Source organism: Synchytrium microbalum (genome assembly GCF_006535985.1).
Source record: "Synchytrium microbalum strain JEL517 chromosome Unknown SmJEL517_scf0021, whole genome shotgun sequence".
Taxonomy (NCBI): domain Eukaryota; kingdom Fungi; phylum Chytridiomycota; class Chytridiomycetes; order Synchytriales; family Synchytriaceae; genus Synchytrium; species Synchytrium microbalum.
Window position 1 is genome coordinate 106,045 of NW_022158370.1, and position 12,056 is coordinate 118,100.

Consider the following 12,056-nt stretch of genomic DNA (forward strand, 5'->3'; position numbering starts at 1 on the left):
TAATGTTATAATGTCACATCCTCATTAACAAAAATTCATAATTTACTGTCATAGCTTAATATGCCAATGAGGTGGCTGGTTACACCTTAATATAGGATTAGTCAAATAAGAATAAACATTGTCTCAATCTATACTTCTACTTGTGTCTTGCATTTCTGACTCTATTTTAGGGCTTTCGTCTGATGTAGGTGACATAGAGTGATCATCGGTTGAAGGGCTGCGAATGGGACTGGTATCCACTCCCAGACTATTTGTCTCTGGTATCTCTTCAATCGGTAATATACCATCGTGTGTGGGGGAAGACATCTCTACTGGCTCTGGGACTTCCTCCGTTGGTATTGCGGGTAATGGTTTACTGGCTCGAGGCTTCTTTAATTGCATTTCTTTACGTAAACCTACCAAAACATAGAATCAGCATACTGTGCTTGCTCTGACCTAGCCGTCAGTAGCGAACAACAATACAGAAGCTCTGTTCAATCAGCATTTACCTTCAGCAACACGCATCCCCACAGCACTTAACACCTCCTCTGTAAATCCATCCACTATACTCGGCCGACGTTGATAATTCGCGATATTATCAGACGGCGTTTCGGGCTCTACTACTTCAGGGGGCAGCGTTGATGCGAATTCTTCATATATCGTAATGACACGAAACAATCTAGCTAGCGTCAATTGCATTTCTTGCTGATCACCAGATTCAACAAGCTGTTCCTCATCTGTAGCTCGCATCAAGACATCATTTTGAGCGTACAAGTCTCGTAATGCTCTTCTCACGTCTTGCGGTCGTTGACTGGATAGATGGGCGGCCTCACACTTTTCTATAACTATTGCCACTTGTTTTAACCGATCATCCAGCAATTCCCTTGATCAAAAAACGTCAGTAGCGAATTAGAAATGAGGCTCGCTCTTGTTACCTTCGTTGCTCATCAGACAAGAATCCCAGAGAAACTACTTCACCATTACCAATCTGTTGAAACATCTTCCATCTAGTTCTCATCCATTTTGAGAAGTCCTGCTTCCTCTTGGTATTTGCAATCATTCGAGCTCTCTGCACTATTCCAGCAGTATGTGATCTCATCATCTTTTGATCTGAAGCTGTTATGAGTGGTTGCACGATTCGTGGAGCAGTAAGATATCGAGAATCCAATTTCGAGGGGAAGGCTTGTATGACTAGCTTGGCATCTGTGAAGGAAAGGAATGTTATTACACATCAGGGCTGTTCGCAAAAAAAAAAGAATAAACCGTACCAGAATCAATATCTTCAATACTGGGAGCCAGCGCAGCAAACGTTTGAGTAATAGCATAAGTTGGATCAGTCAAGAAGGGTGTAGCTTCCTTTTTGATGCGTAGTTGAGACCGATTCAACTTTGCCTTGATACATTCATCGAAAAACAAGATCTCATGATCTGTTTCAGGTCTCTCAATCCTATCCAAAGTGAATTGAGCAAATGCTTGAGTGTCGACCAACATTGTCATGAACGTCTACAAGAGAAAAAAATAAGCTCTTTATTGTCTGGGTGAAGCTCTCGTTCTAGCGAAAACACACTTTCGTTTCCCGTTCAACAGCAGCCAAAAAATCCTCCTTTTTAAACCACTCTTCCATTGTTAGATCAAGTCCTTGAGTATCTACTAACGATCCACCTGAAATACCACGTGGTAGGGAAGTTGATGCTTTGGTTCCACTCTGTTGTACTGGTGATGCTTCGATTATGTTTTTGACTGAGTCTGGCACCGTCAGACATGACCGATATGATTTCAGCAACGAGGTAAAGACCTTCAAAAATGCATTTCTGACTTTGCGTTCATTGAAAAGGGTTGGGCATGGCCGACACTCGGCGAGACCAAAGCAAGTCATATGACATTTCATATAGCATACTATGAGTAATGGCCAAAAAGGGCTTAATCGTCGATAATAGGTTACGTAATTTCAAATGCTTCACTTACATTCACATTTCAAGGCCTTTCCTGCTTCATCAGTTCTCAAATCAACCTGACAAACCCGACAAAGCATCGCACCATCCTGAGTCACTTCTAAATTCTCTCGAGCCACACTAGGTTTTGCATACTCGCCATCACCATCATCCACAGCAACATCTCTAACCAATTCCGACACATTGACCTCCCAAAAGACGTGTCCCTCTTTACGTTTAGACTGCGGCATGGCTACCGGTCCTACTGGTGTTACGGGACTCTCCCTTTCTGAAGATTGTGATAATCGATGTAGTACTCCTGCTACTCCTCCTCCTTTACCAGGAGAGCCCCAACTTGCGACAGACTGTGTTGATTCTGGTGATCCAACCATTGGTGATACCACATCACCCATGCCGCTAGTCGCAGGAGGTTCTGGTGTCGATGATTGTCGTCGAGAGCTAGCCGACAAGAGGTCTGGGACTGGTCTTGGACCTAGAGGTGACATTCCTGAACTATTTCTACGACGTTCAAACGGTGGCCTTTCTCTATCTGGTGATTTAGGCGATGCTGCTCCTTCAGACATCTGATGCGGCGAATGATGATGATGGTGTTGGCGCTGATGATCATTTGCATTGCTGCTAGAAGGCACGGTAACTTGCAACGAATGTGTTCTATGATGACCAGGACTAAACTTGGCCGTATTCGAAGTAGCTGATAGTAATATAGCATCTGTTGGTAAGTGATCGGCCGTGTTCTGATCTTGATGCGACGAAGCTGAAGACATGGAGTGTGTTGATGCTGAGGTCGAAAGCTCTGGGTGAGCCGGATTTTCTGATGAGGAAGTACTCACAAATGAGTCTTCATTCATCAAGGCCGATGGTGGTCTGCGTTGGAAGAAGGATTTAAAGTATTTACTGGTCGAAGAATCTGCAGATTCCACCGAAGACGTTTCTGGGTCACGGACTATAGAAGACCCTGTCAGAGACGGATTGGATGATGTGGCTTGTGGAGAGGATGGAGATAAGGACTGCGGCATCATGGATGCCAACCAAGACCTACTCGATCCTTCAGACACCTGTCTTCTGTGACCCGTCCCACGCACCAAACCTGGGCGACCAGAGATCTCTGAGCTAAACCTTTGATGGCCTCTTTCAGGGCTGCCGTTTAATATGTCAACGGTTGACGGTGCTTCTACTTCTATGCTGACTTTTGTATCGCTTGACGTAGGAAAGTCTCCAAGAGGAGATGGTCTGCCCGTTTGTCCTGTAGCTGATGATTTACGTTCAGGAGATCCTGATGTTGGAGAACCAGACACTGATACTTCTCGACTAGGTATAAATCCCCATGCAAGAGATCTTCCTGGCGATTGCAGATTACTTAGAGGTTCACGTCCTGGTGCTGGCATTGGTGGCGGTCGTGATGCAGGAGGTATTCCTGGACCGAACGACGATGTTCTAGACATTCCACTACTGGGCGTCGCTTGATCGAACTCCATAGAATCCATCGACTCTTGAGACTCTCCGCGGGCAAGACTACTCATAGATACCGAGGTCGCTAACGATCTCAGTTTACCTAAAATACTTGCTGCTGCAGGTGACGGTGTTGCTGTTGTCATGGTATTCAGAGCACCAGATGATCCCGAGTTTTTACTGTTTAGACTCGAACCCATCTGTAACGGCGTCAAAGCTCTAGCCAGTGTCTTTGGCCCAGGTACTGCTGGCTGTGGCTTTTGATAAGACTCGGTATAGTCATTGATCACTCGTTTGTAAGAGTCAGCAGTATTTGGACATGTTCTTCCATCTGGGAATGCTCGTAGTGATGTATATGGTACACCACGAGGTCTACGAGATGATAAGGACCCAGAGCTTCCACCTAGTGCGACATTGACTGTCAGCAATCCTGTAGCTCCACTATATTTATGCAGTCTCGTCAAGAGCTTCTTTCTTTCGTGAGTTGGAAGCATTGTTGGATAATCTTCCACGGTAACCACATCGTTATCTAAATCAACAATAGCTACATCTGATGGTGGTGCATCTGGTCCAGTTGCATCAAAGTATTCTCGTTGGACACCGACGATATACGGCATTGGTGCCTGCAAATAACTCAACAAGCGAGCAGGCAATATAGGGATGTAGATATGCTGCCAAGCGAAAGGATATACAAGTACTGAAAGTGTCTCAGCAGCTAGAGTCAACATGACCAAATGCGATGATAGCAAGATGATTTTACGTTCAGCCAAAACTAATTCAAAGAGCGACACCACATGAGGTATAGAGAGGGTTCGAAATATCGGATATATAGAAAACTAGTTCTGGAAATGTTAGATCACAGCTGCTTTGACGTAAGCGAGCATACTCTCACGTTTTGGATGACTGAAATCGTATTGGCTGGTGGTCTTGAACAGTACAAGTGGAATCTGCCCACAGATATAGACACTTCGAGCTTTCCTGGAGGCGGCAACGGTATCTCATGTATCAAATTCACCAAATACCTATATGGACCATTGTTAGCACTCGCCATTTGCGACATGTTGGTGCTGAAAATCGATGTTTTTACCGTTCTAAAGGTACTCGTAGTTTTGATACAACATTCTTGTACCGATTCCTAGTAGCATCTTCAGAAATAGTATTTTGATCTCGTAGACAATATACGACTTCAGTCAGCCAGTCCTTTAGTAGATCATGCCATGGCCAATGACTCATGAGTCCTACACATCGTGGCATGTATGCACCATTGGCATCAAACAAGACATTTCTACGTAATGGAGCCAACAAGTCCACGTAAAGAGTGACTTTATCCTCCAGATCGAAAATTGTCTCTTGTACATCTTGATCCTTTTTTGTAGGATCCGACTCTCGAAGAGTTTTCAAAGTCGCAGTGGCTTGATCTAGCTGTTTTTGTATGTGTTTAACGTATTCGACATCGCTTGTAACTATATTCTCGAGCCTCCACGCGGCAACCAGTATTTCCAGCTGACGAGTCAGTTCTGGTGACAATTTCTCGTATAGAGTCAAGCAGACTCCGTACAATCTTGCACCTGTTTCCTGCGTTATAACCTGTTGTGATGGTGGTTAGCTTACGGAGATTGTACCAGAGACGAAACACAAACGTACGAACGAGTGATAGGTTTCTGGAGGTCGAAGACCATTGTCATAGCCAAATCTCAGATCATTTGGGAAGCAAAACATGGGAGTGAAGGCAGGAAACCGTTCTGGATCACTCCAGTCATGCTCTGGATATCTCAAGAGCAGCTCGGCCTGATAGCCAAAATCCAACGGGTGAGGTTTCTTGTCGGGATTCACTAAGTGTAATTTAAACAAGATGGTGGGAGAGAGTTGAAGGACGGAAAACTTAGATGATATACCTGGAGTTCTGGGTGTTTGTGGTGGCATTCCAGAATCATTGTTGGCCAATCGTGCCTAGTAAAGATTGAAGAATGTTTTTGTCAATTTGATGTTGGTACGTTCTACACTCGTTCTGCAGCTGATCTTGATAGCTTCATACCTGTTCTGTAGGAGAAAGCAATTGTAAATGAGAAGGAGTAAGAGTTCCACGCCTTCTAGTACTTGGCGAGTCAGCCTGAAGTGGATTTTTGGTCAGAGAGGGCCTTGCAGATGATGGGGGGGTGTATGAGGCGTTAGTTTTCCTTGATGCCAGATCAGCATCACTAGATATTCCAGCTACATAAAAGTAATCGACCACCCTGGTCGATTTGGTCGCCATGATGTCCTAACTCTTTTGACCAACAACGAACATACTACTTATAGAAGTTGGAAGTTGTGAATAGGGGGGGTTGGGAGACAGAACGCGACAGTACAGGTTGCAGTGAGCGATTTTCGATTTTCTTTATAAAGAGTTAAAGAGTCGCGTAACTGTCATTAAATCAAGTAAATCGTAAATCGCGAAAGTCAGTGAGATTCCTTGACACATGTTTACCTGGCTGTTTCAATGATGCTTGGTGATGTTGACCACTGAAGTGGATGAGGTATTAATTGCTTGATAAGTTGATGCTTTGAAATCACATTATAAACGTCAGCGTCTACTACCTAGATCGCTAGTTCAATCACCAAATCGAGATCTCCAGCAACCAAGCACAATAGTACAGATATCAACATATTGTGAAGAGATCCTCGCGTAATAATAAATTTTATATCCTGGGATACTCTTAACAACGCCGCTTTTGGACGTAGAGTTATCAGCCTCTGTGATGCTCACACCTACATTCACACGTTTGCAGAAAACTCAAGCGACATCGACACGACATTGAACAAGGACAAAGAAAGAGACGGTAGTCACCCCGATATTATCATTATGAATCCAGAATAGTAAGTATACTACAAAAGACTTGCTTGGAGAACGCGTGGAAGACAGAAATATCAGAACAGCCACCCTCATATTGGAAGAGGAGGGAAGAAGAGGCACATATGAAGTGCCACATACCAACTAGACAAGCTCGGCTCTATCTCAAAATGCTCATATTACTAATATGTGCCATCCAACACACTTATGCAATGGCCTGTCTTGATGGGAGCCCTCTCCAAATCACAAAATTTAAAATTGATCGGAAAGATTGCGACAAACTCGCACCAACCTTGGTCTCTTTGCATACAACTACCAAAAACTTACCTATTCAACTCATCCAATTAGCGACTATCTCTTCAAATTACTCTTAATTGGTGACTCGGGTGTTGGAAAGTCATGTCTGTTGCTCAGATTTGCGGTAAGGCCGCGTCTCATTTTAAACCATTTGCTCCTACTACTCCCTCTGTTGTGCACTAATCCATATCTGCTTATTAGGATGACACCTACACTGAGAGCTACATCAGTACCATTGGAGTCGACTTTGTATGTCTAAAACTCAAACTTAAGCACTTGCATGTTAAGCTGATATGCTTTCCCATTGTTATTAGAAAATCCGAACAATCGAATTAGAAGGCAAAACTGTCAAATTGCAAATCGTGCGTATCTTTGACGTCTTGCTGCCTTTGGGTCCGTGGAAAAACTAGACTGAACCTCTTCCTCAATAATAGTGGGATACTGCTGGACAAGAACGTTTCCGAACTATTACCTCATCATACTACCGCGGCGCTCACGGAATCATTGTCGTATATGATGTGACTGATCAAGATACCTACTCAAACGTCAAGCAATGGCTGCAAGAGATTGATAGGTATGCTAACGAAGGTGTCAACAAACTACTGGTCGGAAACAAGTCAGACTTAACGACCAAGAAGGTCGTTGATTACCAAGTGGCCAAGGTATGGCATATACGTAGTGTTGGATGGGTGGAAGTTGAACAGCTGATTGACATGTTTCCTTACAAACTTAGGACTTTTCTGACCAACTTGGTATTCCATTCCTGGAAACATCAGCCAAGAACGCCACCAATGTCGAACAAGCTTTCTTGACCATGGCCAAACAAATCAAGGATCGGTATGTCCCTGTTACAAGTTCAAGATGTGCAAAGTGGGTTAACATTCAATTCTTCATACTCTAGTATGGGTACTACAACAGCAGCATCTCAAGCGAAACCCACAGTCAAGGTCACTGCTGGCCAAAATGTGGCACAACCTCAAAGTGGAGGCTGCTGTTAAATTTCTCTCGTTTGCCCACTTGTTGTGATAAATATATTTGTCCGATCATTTGATAACTAGACTTCACTCTTTCGTTCTCTGAATAAAGTTGCAATTTCTTATAATCGTACGTGATAGTTTCTATTGCAAAAAAGGCGAGGTGTCGTTGCTGGCTCCTTGTTCACAAAGTTTCGCGATTAAACAGTCAAGGCAAACCACAGAACAGCAACCACTTCCTAAGGCTATGGATCTCATACCTTTCATCTTTCACGAGAAGCAAGAGGGCTCTCTATGTGCTCAACATGCTATCAATGCCCTGCTGCAAGGGCCTTACTACACTGCGATAGACCTTGCAGGTGAACATCTTGTGATGCTGTTGAAACCGTTGTTATCTCGTTGGATCTCAACATGGTTTGTATTATAGACCTCGCAAGAGAGCTGGATAGGCTGGAAGCTGAGGTGATTAGTTTGACATTTACACTGTGAAGGTGCAGAACCACACCTTGTCTTGTAGAACAGACTATGGGAAAGAGAATTCTGCTTCTCGTTTGAAGGAGAGGATAAATTGAATTGCTTTGCACTTGCTGTGTTGTTGCTTCACACTCGAACTTGCAATGTCGAGTACACGACAAGTCACGTCGAGCTGAGGGAATGCAAGCCTCATCTTCTTGAAAAATTGAACAGGATTGATGAATCGCGCTAGTTAACTCGACCTAACTATTCATTATCATGACTTATCTCTAGGCAATGGGTGAAGGAGGAACCGATACTGCTGAATATGCTACTTTTATGGCAGCACCATCAAATAACTACGATGACTCTGGTTTCTTCTCGCTCGACTGTATTCGAAAAGCATTGACTGTCTGGGGCTTGGATTTGGATCCAATAACATCGCCAAATTGCTTGCAAATCCGTCAAAATCCTACGGTACTGCCTAAAACTTATTATTGCATCGAAATCAAATTAAATCAAATCTAAAATGCGATTGTTTTGCAGGAAGCAAACGCCTTCATTTGCAATCTCAATGAACACTGGTTTACTCTCAGGAAATTCGGCATATCACCAAAGCGTTGGTATAATCTGAACAGTATATTCTCCTCGCCACAATACGTATCGTCCACATTCTTGTCGTTGCAACTGCAACAGCTCCAGGCTGAAGGGTATTCCATCTTTGTGGTGCAAGGTATTGAAGTGAAAAACATTGACAAGTCCCCCAAAAAACTAAATAAGATTGTTTCAGACCTGGCACAAAAACAATAAAAACTGAATGAAATTAAATCCTATCACTAGGTAAAATCCCACCATCAGAAGCTGACAATATGGCTATGGAAATGCTAGAACCGTCAGCCGCTGATATAGCTGCCGCCTCTGCTGCATCCAGTAAACCAGGACCAGCAACACCCTCATCCACATTCTCTCGGAAACGATCAGTTCCCTTTGACGATGATCAAGATCCAGAATTGATGGCTGCTATTAAAGCTTCCTTAAGTGAGGCTGATGGTACCGATAAAACACTTCAGAATGTGTTGAAGACATCCCGTAGTGATGCTGGTACGCTCGATCTTGCAGTGACGGGTAAAGATGTGTCCGCAGGTGAAGCAAATGATATGGATGATGACGACGAGTTGGCAAAGGCCATTGCCATGTCTCTTGATCGACCTGAAGGACAACAGAAGCCAGCAGAAGGTGTGTATGCACAAAGCTTTTCTAGCTTTTTTCGCACATTGGACTGCTATTCGATCTGATTCGTGTTTTCTCTTTCTCTAGGCAGGAGAATCCCAGTGCTTGAACCTTCTGGTGGTCAAAGTCCCGCGTCTACATCCTCAACACCTGTGGCACCTACTGCAGTACTGACGCCTGAAGAAATGAGGAGGAAGAGGCTTGAACGATTTGGTGCACCAGCTGTAAGTCCAGCAAATCCTTCGCCTTGAAAAAATACGTGGACGTTAGAATGTAGAGTCTGTTTATAGTGACAAACCCATGAAGAAATAAAAAGATTGCATCAGCATGCTTGTAGTATGTTTGCCCTTGCATTTCCTCGCGAAGAGCGTGATCAGAGCGAATCTGTTGTGGTCGCAGTTGTCGTTGTCCTGCACAAGTTTAGACGGAATTTGGCTGCTAAAGCTGTAATGAAAACCATCCCGTAGTGTTCCATTCGTGTCTCTCCTCACAAGTACAAAGACGACAGCTGCAACTCACTGGTCAACACATCCCAGTGCTTGGAGTGTCCAGTGCTTGGAGTGTCCAAGCAGACGTAGATCGGTAATATTGGGCATCATGTCAGCTAGGGCTTTGAATTGTTGTTGTGTGTGAATGCTTTTGCCATCCAAGCCTAAGATGTCAAAGCACCTTACAGTCGATAATTCGTGTGGGACTTTGGCGAGGCGGCGGGCACTGGCGCGTCTGTACGGAGATGGCGTAGATTCCTGCAAGATACTGCGGTATTTGATATATATATACTCAACATTGAGAAGGAAGCAGGTTAGAACTGTGACGGGTGTTGCCAGTTGTGTCAGTTGGGTTACAAGTTCAAGACCGACACCAGCTCATACCAATCCAGGACCTTGATTTCCTCAAATATACTCTGTACACCGTCAAGATTACCACTCTGTTGAGCAGCTTGTCTCGCTCTATGTATACCCAACAATTGGAGCGTTCCAAGTTTAATATATTCTTGTCCTGGGATATGTGGAGGCCAGCAAAGAGGAACTATCCTCCATAAGTACTTGGTAGATGATGGGACATCAGATCTACTCATGCGATTGCTGCCGTGATAAAAAAAACAGCCATGTTCTACTACTAGATCTGTTCCGTCAACCGCGTTGTGAGGTAATGGTGGTAAGGGCACCCAAGTTGGAGACTGGTATGGCCGGTCAGAGACACTTTGAATCGGTGGTTTGGGCATTATTGAGTACAGTGTAAACCATTCATGAAGAATCCTAGGTTGACCTTGCATTTGGATTGTTGGGACTGGTACGAGGCCGAGTCTGATACACAACAAACCATCGATGTGAATTGCACTTTCAAAAGTGCGCGTGTCCGCTCCAACTGCCCGTCCCACATTTCTTTGGTGTGGCGGACGAATGGTGGAGGTGAGTATCCAGCTGTACCAATCAGTAGTCTCTACTGTAAATAATATAAATAGATCTCTCTCTCTTCAATTTCAAGTGCTCTTCATTGCGATTCGTAACGCCTGCGACAATTCACGTCTAACATCGACACGACTCATACTTCATCCCTGCAAACACGAACGAAGACAAGATGTCATACTCATCAGCACGGGCCATGTTCCATTCCATGAGAGGCAAGTATCCATATCTACTATGTCGTAATCGCTTCAATCCTCGCTGCTGATAACAAGCAATCCAAATTCCAGAATATCTCAATCCTCTACTAAAGACATCAAAGTTCAAAGAAACCGGAGTATTGACTCCCGAAGAATTCATCCTAGCCGGCGACTTCCTAGTCTACAAATGTCCAACTTGGACGTGGGTCGCCGGGGAAGAATCAAAACGCCGTGAATATCTGCCTCCAGACAAACAATATCTCATTACTCGTAATGTGCCCTGTCTACGTCGTGTTAAAGCTATAGAATACCGCCCTGAAGACGAGGACCGTGAAGAACTCGTCCACGATGACAATGCCGAAGATGGCGAGGATGATTGGGTTGCCACTCACCATGGGAATTCAATGACGAGAGCTGGTGCTATGGACGCTGAAGGGGACGATGACGTCGACAATGTACCTGCTACTGCTGCCGCCGGGATAGATGGCAACAACACTACCACTTCCACCACATCACCAGACAATGTCAACACCGAGGCCATAGTATCTTCGATGCAAGAGGCGCAGATAACGTCAGAGGACGATCAGCCAAACTATGACGACATACCAGATATGGATGATGGTGATTTGGGTGTAGAAGAGGAACATGATCCTGCTACTTTGACTAGTCACGCAGTCAAGAAAGTGGACTCGACTGGTGCAGAGGCTGAAGATAGTACTGTTGATGGTGGTGACAATGACAAGATATTACGTACTAGGTACTGCTATAGGTCATGTCCTGTGCTGTTTCATTTTTTCTCATCACACTCATTTCCTGTTTCTCAATAACCCATCTAGGACGTACGACATGTCAATCACATACGACAAGTACTACCAAACGCCTCGAGTCTGGCTATTCGGTTACGACGAGCATCGTAGACCATTGACCTCACAACAGATATTCGAAGATATATCACAAGATCATGCTAAAAAGACAGTCACCATTGAAACTCATCCTCATGAAAACATATCAATGGCTTCTGTACATCCTTGTCGACATGCCAATGTCATGAAACGAATCATTGATCATCTAGTAGACGAGGGTAAAGAAAGTGAACTGAGGGTGGATCAGTACTTGCTCTTGTTTTTGAAGTTTATGAGCTCGGTTTTGCCTACAATCGACTATGGTGAGTAGTTTCGCATTTTGTATTAATCCCAACATTGGCTAACAGACATCAACGGCATTCTAGATTACACGACCGAAACTGTTGCGTAAAACACATTATAGAGTTTAGTTGCCAGTTTATG

The 12,056-nt window shown here is 44.2% G+C and overlaps 3 protein-coding genes across 3 annotated transcripts; 2 read left to right on the forward strand and 1 right to left on the reverse strand.

The window, feature by feature from the left end:
- Positions 1–123: 123 nt before the first annotated feature.
- Positions 124–5,634, reverse strand: SmJEL517_g03709 (uncharacterized protein; the record flags this gene model as incomplete). Its single annotated transcript, XM_031169637.1, has 11 exons — positions 124–395; positions 489–862; positions 915–1,182; positions 1,248–1,482; positions 1,547–1,875; positions 1,945–4,216; positions 4,273–4,402; positions 4,468–4,967; positions 5,025–5,212; positions 5,276–5,330; positions 5,416–5,634. 11 exons carry the CDS (start codon positions 5,632–5,634, stop codon positions 124–126), a joined length of 4,842 nt encoding a protein of 1,613 aa, XP_031024386.1.
- A 588-nt stretch (positions 5,635–6,222) lies between these two features.
- On the forward strand, positions 6,223–7,505 carry SmJEL517_g03710 (uncharacterized protein; the record flags this gene model as incomplete). The annotated part of the gene is made up of 7 exons (XM_031169638.1): positions 6,223–6,236; positions 6,559–6,631; positions 6,709–6,756; positions 6,822–6,869; positions 6,942–7,169; positions 7,241–7,344; positions 7,409–7,505. 7 exons carry the CDS (start codon positions 6,223–6,225, stop codon positions 7,503–7,505), a joined length of 612 nt encoding a protein of 203 aa, XP_031024326.1.
- A 223-nt stretch (positions 7,506–7,728) lies between these two features.
- Positions 7,729–12,024, forward strand: SmJEL517_g03711 (uncharacterized protein; the record flags this gene model as incomplete). Its single annotated transcript, XM_031169639.1, has 9 exons — positions 7,729–7,840; positions 7,909–7,943; positions 8,229–8,411; positions 8,481–8,667; positions 8,775–9,170; positions 9,252–9,388; positions 10,884–11,527; positions 11,607–11,935; positions 11,999–12,024. The coding sequence occupies 9 exons, from the start codon at positions 7,729–7,731 to the stop codon at positions 12,022–12,024; spliced, it is 2,049 nt and encodes a 682-aa protein (XP_031024327.1).
- Between the last annotated feature and the right edge of the window lie 32 nt (positions 12,025–12,056).